Source organism: Montipora foliosa, chromosome 1, assembly GCF_036669935.1.
Source record: "Montipora foliosa isolate CH-2021 chromosome 1, ASM3666993v2, whole genome shotgun sequence".
Classification (NCBI taxonomy): domain Eukaryota; kingdom Metazoa; phylum Cnidaria; class Anthozoa; order Scleractinia; family Acroporidae; genus Montipora; species Montipora foliosa.
Genome location: NC_090869.1, coordinates 66342569 through 66352568, shown reverse-complemented (window position 1 = coordinate 66352568; position 10000 = coordinate 66342569). Strand labels below are relative to the sequence as shown.

The 10000-nt window shown below is 38.7% G+C and overlaps 1 protein-coding gene across 2 annotated transcripts in view; it reads right to left on the bottom strand.

Annotated features, from left to right (window-relative positions):
• Positions 1–8793: 8793 nt before the first annotated feature.
• Positions 8794–10000, bottom strand: part of LOC138005548 (uncharacterized) — a 3666-nt gene continuing 2459 nt past the window's right edge. The window contains exon 3 of one of the 2 annotated variants that reach the window (XM_068851759.1): positions 8794–9428. In XM_068851759.1, coding sequence (XP_068707860.1) covers positions 9253–9428 — 176 coding nt within the window. In that variant the 3' untranslated portion in view covers positions 8794–9252. The remainder of the gene's footprint in view (positions 9429–10000) is intronic. The other variant, XM_068851766.1, reaches the window with a different exon arrangement.

The window sequence follows — 10000 nt, the reverse complement described above, 5'->3', positions numbered from 1 at the left end:
GTAGGGCAAAACAAATGTTTTCAATCCCTCCGAACTCAGCCGCCGTGTGATCCATTGCAACCGCATCAAAACTAAAGTGCAACCCCGACAGAAGCTCCATGCCTGTTTACAGCAATTAACAGATCTACTTAATTACCAGTTCTTTTTGTTTCTGTCGCACGTGTACAAAAAAATCTTGTTGTTCATGCTTGTTTAACCCTTACAAAGACTGTGTGCAGCCATGTATAGAAACTGACACTGGTTTAAGTTTCTCCCTTGTGCCTATGTTGCATTTGCTACACTTGAATTGAGTATATCTTGTCAAAGATCTCTTTCGAATAAACGATGTTCATTTTTTCACAACCAGGTCCATTTTGTGCAACAAACTGCAACATACAATTCCTAGCGTCTCTGTAAGATTTTGATTATTTTCTTCTCAAAATTGATTAAACGAACCACTCTGGTCACTATTTTGGTCTCCAAATTTGAACGCATTTATACGAAAAAATTTGACTTTTAACCCTGTTTGGAAGTTCAGAACGTAGAACGAGCAAAAAAGTAACAAGAAGGAAGAAACACATTTATTTGGCTGTCAATCATTGACGTTTGATTGACACACCTCAAGTTGCAAGCGCACGAGTTTCAAGGCAACATTGAATATTTACACAACGGCTCAAGGATTTTTTCGTGGCCAGTTTTGGGAAGCCTTTGCACTTCACTGAATTTGGAAAAGTTTAACTTGGTGCGTGATTGTTTGTAAAGAAATTATTTTTGAAATATCAAGAGTGAAATTCACCAACTTCCTTGAAAAATTAAAATTGTATCTTTCTCTCAAAAATGAGGCTTCCCCAAAGGTGATATATTTTTGCATTTTGTGACAAACCATGAGAGTTTAAAACAATGTTAGTTGTTTTTTTATGCTGCAGATTACAATGGCTCGCATATTAGGCTCTGGAATAACAAGGGGAAAACGAGACAAAGGCAAAAGCTCCATGAAGTTGCCTTATGCTGCTTCGACGCTCAGTATTGTCTCGCCAGCTTCAACAGCCCCAGGAAAAAGACACCAGAACATTTCTTCTTCAAACTTACACCTTAATGTATTTTTTGAGACGCTCTCTAATAATGTCACGGAGAACGAACGATTTGTATTGCAAAAAATTGACGAGGCGTGGAAATTAAAAGACACGGACAGTATGTTCAGGCTTATAACTGTGAGTCAGCCATAACAACATGCACATTGTAAAGAGTTAAGAAATTGTATTTTAAAACTGAAACATCAAAGTGCTTTGAAAGAGTTGGCCTCTAACATTTTGTCTCTAACTTCATGTCGAAATTTACTGCTTTGCTACAGGAAAACGAATTCTCAGACTTGACAAAGAAGAGTTTGGTAAAACTTTGGGATGCTGGGCATTACTACAAGGCAGAGATGGAAAGTGGAAAGCCCCTTACTCCACTGTCACGGTTTCGTATAAGGGAAAGGTAAATAATCTGACAGGGTGATCTTTAATTTTTTTTTTTTTTGTTTGTAATCCGATAAAACCATTTTATGAAGCAATTTATAGTACAACTCGCAGTAAATCAAAGCCTTGGAAACAAACCCTCGCTGAGCCTGAATGCGACACATGAATATTGATCAGGGTTTTGCTCATTTGAATGCATGAGTATTTCTATAGACTTTCAATCTTAACACCAATAGGCTGTTTCTTTCTTGAGTTAAGATTCTGGAATAACTAAAGTAGGGTCAATTTCTTCAATTTGAACCTTCTGTTTTCTTTGAAAGTAGTTGATCGAAGTCGTCTGGAATGCAGACAGCATGGCGCCAACCAACTGTACGTGATGTTTGGCTTACTAACCCGTCACTGACTTGTGCTGTTCCCTCAAATTTGGTTGTTTATAACCTTGATTTTTGTAGCGAAATATAGTGGGAATTAGAAAGGCTGTTTTTCTGATAGGTATTTTTTATTGTGCATGAATAGCGATCAGTTTCATGTGTGAGTTGAGTTTTGTTGATGACTTGCACGCCACGGCGTTATGCAAAATCTGCATATGTGATGATTGATGAACGAGAGCGCTTCAAATCATTAATTTCAATGTTTGAAAACAACTTTCTGAGTACCTACAAGTTGTATGAATTCTTAAACGGCACATCTCAAATTCTTTTTTTTCGTACATCTTTTATTTATATCCCCCGTTTTACCTATTTCCAGAAATGTTCCACCAAAAAGCATTTGCCCAAACGGGCGATTAAAAGCCACATTGCCAAGAAAATCTACTCAAGTATTGCGTAACTGGCTGGAAAGTAGCCCAAGTCCTTATCCCACAAGGGAAAATAAGGAAGCCCTGGCAAAACTTACTGGTCTGTCCGTCATGCAGGTAATCGATCTAAAGGAAAACAAGGAGAACATTTTGACTGTTTTTACACTTATGGGTTCAAACCATTTTCAACAATTTTCATGTGTTTTAATTGTGAAATTTGGATCACTTAACTCACCACCTTTTGATTTTGAACGGAATTTAATTTTTGAGCGTGTTGTTCATTGTAAAAGAAGAAAAAAAATTGATGCTGTCATATTCAATGTTGAAAATTAAACAGTCTGCCTAAGTTTATTGTAGCCTGAGTTTCCACGTAATTTAGTTTATGTTAAGGACGGTGCCTACTATTGTTATTGCGCGTACGTTCTGTGCATCTCGAGATACTCGAATTTCCTATGGGTAATGCTTTACAGAGATATTTTTTGGCGATTAAAAACCATGCGGAGAAAGCAGAATTTAGCAAGTGCTCTTGGTATCCAAAAAGAAAATTGGGGGTAACCACGCATTTTTCAAAGATAATTAAGCTTCAATTTGGAAAAGAACGCCATACATTGCTTTGTATTTTAAGGCTTTTTACAAACATTGTTGATTAATTATCTTCGAAAAATGCGTGGTTACCCTCAATTTTCCTTTGGATTTCAATAGCACTTGTTAAGATCTGCATTTCCCGCATATTCAGTAAACCGCGCAGAAATACCTTTGAATTAGTAGGCACCGTCCTTAATTAACACGGCTCCATACAGAGCATTATAAAGAGTGGAAAACTGTTTCCAAAAGAGGGTCCTTACACGGCAGGTAACATTTCAGAGGTGCTTTTGTCGTAGTATTGTAGTAATTAAATGTTTTTGCCTATCACTGGGGTGTTAGAGTTTCCTGTGTGGTCTCCCGCCACGCTGTAATATTTTAACAGTGTCGTGATCTATAATATTCATGATGGCGTGGTATCGTCAAAAAGGTGTTTTCTTCACCATCTTTTTTTTTTTTTGAAAGGTTAACACGTGGTTTGCCAACACCAGACGAAGAATGAACGGAAAGCGGAAACCCAAAAGAGACAGTAACAATGGCAAACAAAATGCACTCAAATGGACGAGGTATGGGTTTGTAAGGGAGTAGAGATGGCGCAGTGGTGAGAGCAGTCGCCTCCCACCAATGTGGCGTGGCTTCGATTCACAGACTCGGCGCTAAATAGAGTTGATATATCAATATGATTTTCATTCCAAGACTTGACTCTGTACCTTGATACCTCACTCCTTAATTACCTCGTTTGTATGATCTTTTTGTTGACTGGTTCTTTAAACGGCGCATTCGATTTGGTTTATTTTCTCTAATGAATTCGATTTGATTTGAGGGTTGTAGGGGAGAGTATGTCAGATAAATGTATGAATAACTCGCTTCTCCACGCTAAATAAATATTATTAATTCATTTATCATTATTCAACCGAAGCCACCTAGGCCATTTGTTATAGATTCCGGAGGATGAAAAGACTCAGACTAATAGATCGATGTAAATGAAAGATTACAGTTTCAAGTCCCAAAACTTGCGTTCTTCTCAGTTTTGAAGCACATGAAGTATACTCCGCCTACAAGTTTCAAATCATTCAATTTCGGTTGAGATGATTATACAATGATTATACAATGAGAGCAGTTTTAATCTAGTCTGAATGAGGGAAAACTATTTTTGTTCATCAGTTCTCAGACGTGGCCAACAATAAGTCCACCAACAATGACATCAGCATCAATTTTTGCACCACGCTCAAGTCAAGTGTGCGCATGTCCAGGAAGTGCGCTCTCCCAAATCCTCGCGCAGCCATCTTTGGGTAGGTCAAAGGATATCTACATTTGATGTAAAAAAAAAAATTTTTCGTTTTAAAAAACATTTGACAATAAAATACTGCGATGAAATATTTTTAGAAAACATATTAAGAAAGTTTTTTTTAAAAACGACGACGTTTCGACGTTGAACTAACGTCATTATCAAGTCAAAAGAATAGTGATGCGAAAAACGAATGATCCGGAAAATGTGAAAATACTAAGTAAAAACAATAAAACATTCACATAGGGAATCGAAGTGTTGGAATGTTCTTTCAAGTAAAAAGTGATACTATGATCAAAAATTTTTTATTTTTTCCTTTGGATTTCAAAACTATGTTAACTAAACACTAAAAGGCCAAAGTTTTAAGACTTAATTTCAAAAAGACACTTACGATATATATTTGAACTGGAATTTTCCTTTTTAAAGGTCCTCTATTACTAACTTTAAAATCTTGAGAGAACTGGATCGAGGAGAAAAGGCTCACTAGTTTGAGAATGCAATGCGTTTGTACGCGACTGAATTAACATTCAACGCGGGAGTTTCGGGATTTCCTGTTTTTAAACTCGTGTTTTGCATACATAATAAATTGCGTTTACGTGCTGAAATTTTAAGCTATTGAGTGAATGACGTCACGTTCCCTTGACCCAACCCTCTGAGGTCCAGTCGGTCAGGTTTGAACGTGAGTAATGGCGGACCGTAAAAGTAAACAGCCTTGAAATAAAAATCAAAGCTCAAAATCTTGCCAGGCAGGCGTTAAGCAAACACACGTTCAAATTCTGAAGAAAAAAAAAGAAGAGATTTTTTGATCATAGTACCACTTTTTGGACTGTTTTAAGAGAGTAGCCCCAAAAACCCAGGGTCACAGTAAATGACACTGTAGGGCTCTTTTCTTTTCGGTTCCGTCTTTTTAGAAAAGCATGCTTAATTCTTTTAAGGCGCTCCTTCAACCACATCGTAGCCTATAACTGGCATTTTATTTGAGGTAGAAAGTGCATTGACTTAACTGGAAACGTGGTGTTACATATCAAAATTTGGCTTTTCCCTAATAGGCCAGTTTCGTATTCCAACGTATGGGTTGGATGCAAATTATTTCCCCCGCATTAGCCTCCATTACATTCTAGACCCAGTCTAACCGTGAGAATACAAAACTGGCCTATTGCGTGCGCTTCTGGGCATAGCCACAGGGTTCAGGGATAGCGCAGTGGTGAGAGCACTCGCTTCCCACCAATGTGCCCCGGGTTCAATTCCCAGAATCGGCGTCATATGTGGGTTGACTATGTTGGTTCTTTTCTCAGCTCCGAGAGGTTCAGTCTCCGGCTAATCCGGTTTTCCCGCCCTCTCCTCAAAAACCAAAATTTCACTTGATTTCATTTCATTTGCGTTAATTTGTTGATTTCAGTTTACACTGTCCCAATTCCATTCCATTCCTTTCCTTTCCTCTGTTTGCCTTACTCTGGATTTGCTTTCGAAAGCATAACAGAATGAAAATAAAAAAGAACGACCTACTTTCCTCAAACAGGTGCAACTTTGCCAAGTTCGCTGTGGCCGGCCGACCAACTGAATAGTACTGCACCTACGACATATTTGGAGTGGCCAACAAGGTAGTTAATTTAGTTGTATGGACGTCAACCGACGTCACTGCTAGTTTTATTGCAGCTTCGCCCACTTTTGTGGAGTGGGTTTCAATCATTTTCAAGAGATTTCTTTATTTGCGTAACTATGCTAGGACAGACAAAGAGCCTTTTTTTTAGCACGATACAAATTTTAAGGCTCTGCAGCTTGTGATGTCGTGCAAATAAAAACTAATACCTAAAATATAAAATGAAGACTATACAAGTTATATACATAATTACATCGTTCATAAAAAATAACTCAATACATAAATAAATAAATAAATAAATAAACAATTGTTTAAAACTCTGACTAAAACCGTGATTTACATCAAACAGTGAGTATTAAATTCATTTCAAAGGCGATGTGCATGCCCGATAACTCAAAATACGTAGATTTCCTTAAATGCAGCTTAAATCTGTACTTTAAGAATTTGCAGTCGGCACAGAAGTCTCCTTAAATGTCAATTCTTGGAAAAGGCCACAAGTTCGAAGTGTCTTTGGCAGGCACTTGTAGCTCTTGTCCGCCAAGTCTTGCATGTTACGTTCGATAGCATTCTACAATATCGGACCTCTACGGGCTATGGCATTTTTTCCGTGGTTCGAGCCAAAACGCGCGACTATTAGTAAATCTTATGTCCGCAGACTATGTCCCGAATCGTGCTTGATTGCAATTGTGTCCGAAAAGCTCCTTCGGTAGTCTATGGTGAAATGCTTTATGCATAAGTTTTATTAAGGCAAGCTTATAGCGATAACTAAGGGCGCGTTCGATTGACCGTATTCTAGCCTCCCACGCAGACGTCCTTAGGGTTTTGTCACGCATTTCCTCTCCCAAATGCGTGACGAAACCCTAAGGACGTCTGCATGGGATCGGAGGCTAACCGTATTCCGGAATAGGAATACATGGAATAGAAGTTAGAAATCCTTCGTTTTTGAGGAGATTCATATTAATATTGTCAAACATCTGCTAAAATGCTATTTTAAACATAGCTTTATTATCCTTATTTATGCAAAACGCCACACACAGTGTTTCAAATCATCACTCCACGTATTCTTATTCAGGAATAGGGTCAATCGAACGCGTCCCAAGCGGACGCCAACAGGCAGTATTCGAGCACATGTGATGATCTCCTGTCCTTGCGTAAATTAAAACGTATTCTCGCTGCCCTGCAATGGAGTCTTCCGAAGGAATCGAAAAGGTCGGCATTTGAGCAGGAACCCCAAAGAATAAGGCCACAAGTTATCGATGGCAGTATAACTTTAAAGAATAAAATAATGAGGACTTGTTTTGGTAAAAACCTAGACCTTCTTATTAGATCAAATTTCTTAGCAAAACTCTTCTGAAGATCTAGCATGTGCGGAATCCAAGTAACTGTGTCATCGACAGTCATACCTAATAGGCGAAATTTATTGACCCACTCAGTGATATCAGTGCCCATGCGGATCGACATCATTGGGCCTACAGCACGAGTTTTACTAATTAGCAAAGCCTCACTTTTTTCGGGAAGTGGAGTAAGACGGTTTAATAGACACCAATTGTACAACTCGTGTAAGACTTCATTCAATTGAGCTACCGCTTCATCTGCAGTTCGTTTGATACAATAAACAGTAGTGTCATCAGCATATAAATAGACTGAACCTGATATCACACTTTCAGGTAAATCTTTAGTAAACAAAGAGAATAGTGTTGGCCGAGCACTGATCCTTGTGGTATATCAATGGATACTGGCAGAGTATCAGAAGAGCTTCTGTTAACAACTGTATACTGATTTCAAATAATCGGTAACCAAAGCCAGTGCATGGTCGCAAATACTAAAATTTTTGTGTTATTGCTTGGAGATTAGCTTAAGAATCAAGCGCCACATCTCCAGTCAGTTCAGTGTGCCTCGGTTGATCAAAGCAAGAAAACTCACTATACTCAAACTGACCAGAGTTGTCAAATAGACCATTTTCGAATTCTCATGGCTGGACATGAAATGGAGGCAAATGCGGACAAATCTTTTCACATACACACAAAAAAAATTGGCCCGCATTAGCCTCCATTTCATGCAAGATCCAGTCCAGCCGTGAGATATTCAGTTATTCCCAGGATGGTGATCTTTTTAGTAGATTTCCCTTCCTACACTTCAAACAACTAAGCAAAGACGCCAGCAAAACCAATGCTGACTCACTCCCAGGCTGTTTCCCGCGATTACTCAATGACTGCCGGCCGCGTCAACGTGCATTCGCTTTGCGTTCCAATTGGCTCAATTTGGTGTGATTCGCTTAAGTAGAATGCGCGTTTTGATTGGTCAAAACTAAAGTGCAGAACGCTTGACGTTATAGTGGGCTCTTCAGCTCCATTCAGATGACAAGGGGTAAAATAAACGTCATAATAATCTAGTTTTCTTGGACCGTACTGTAAAACCTGGCTCCTTGTTTTCTCCATTTTAATTTATGGCACGAGATAAATTGAACTGGAAATAAATTGAACTGGAACTGGAAAAAACGCAGACAGCAACTTTAAGAACGGTCTTGGAACTTGTTTCGTATATTTGCACGCTCGTTGTCACTAATGATGTCAACGCCCGGGGAAGGGGACTCCCATATAAAAAGGACAAGGTGCTAATCGCACCCCCAGGGTAAACGCCGTCTAGTTTGACGGAAATTTACTTTACTTTCTTGTTTTAGCCATAGCGCAACGCTTGGAAGCCAGTACTTTTCGCCGGCATCTGTGATGGCTCTCACAGCACCAAACTTTTGGAGGCCCGAGTTTCCCTACTGCGGGCTGCATGCAGCAGCTCAGATACTGATGGATATGGCGAGCAAGTAAAGCGCTCTCTTTTGGAAGAAGTTTATGCAAATAATTTTAAAGCAAAGGATCGACAAGTTTTCAAACGAAGTTTTTTGGGGCGTTGTTTAAGTTTAGACCCTTGGTCTTGTGCGATCTTCTTTCTGAAGTTCAGTTGTTACGCCACTTCTTACGCAAATTGTATTGGCTCAACATAAAAAAGTTATATGGTTATTGAGAGAGATGCAGTTGGTACAAAATGTTGATAACAAAAATGATGCATCCAATAAAGAATTTAAGGTTAAAAAAACATTTGATCATTTTTTGTGTAATTGTCAACACATGCACAAACGTATTCCAAAAAATATCCCTTTCTTGCAAAACAAAATTAATGATGACCTTACCACAACCAAACAACAGATGTGCATTACGAGAAAGTCCTAAACTTTATAGCATGTTCCAAATGTCATAAATCCCTCTAACCCTTTGGGCTTTTCGAGAAACAAACTTTCAAATCTTGAGGAAAATTACTGCAACTTGCTCGTTATTAAACATCAGTTAGAGAAAGAAATTACCACACAGAAATGGGGAATCAAAAAACATCTCGTAATATTTACAAATTGAATGTGGGATGAGAAGTTCTCCTTTGGTTGAATATGGACAAACTTGCTTTATACCATAACCTGAATTATAACATGAATTACAAGACTTTTTTTGCATGGCTATTCTGAACCTGAGCGACTACTGATTCTGTTTCTGTTTCACAACTATGAAGCACTGGTCTCAGCCTTTTTTGCCCAAGGATCTGTGTGCTGATACTTTACTACTGGGTCAGGTTGGATTTGCCGTCGTCCTGATGAATCAATAACATTCTCCAAATCATAGAAGGAATACTTGTTGTATGAAAAGTACTCTTGAACCTTGTATGTGCTGTTATCTTCTGCTGCAAAAGCAGAAAATAAAAATCATGAATGCAAAAACGTAAATATTTGGGAATCTGGTGGCTTGGCGACAGAAGAAAGGACAACTGAAACATCAGACCCTTAGCAGACACCTTCGACCTCCTTAAAACCACCTAGGTCCACTTTTAACCCATTCATTAGGGGTGCAGGGATGGCACAGTGATGAGAGCTTTTGCCTCCCACAAATGTGGCTCAGGTTTGATTTCCAGACTCTGTGTCATATGTGGGTTGAGCTTGTTGGTTCTCTCCTCTACATCGAGAGGTTTTCTCCAGGTACTCCGGTTTCCCCTCTCCTCAGAGACCATCATTTGACTTGATTTGCATTAATTGTTAATTTCAGTTTACAGTGTCCCCAATTAGTGCTTCAGCACTGGAACAACTAGACACGTAAATAAAGTTCCTTTCCTTTCCTTTCCTTTCCTTGTCTTCTGACAGTGAGATTTAAATCCCCAATTATGACTCTGACTCTGGTGATTCTACAATGTCTAAATCAATCGACTATTTAAAGATAAAAGGTAATTTTAGCGGTTTCACTTGTTAAACCACAGCAACA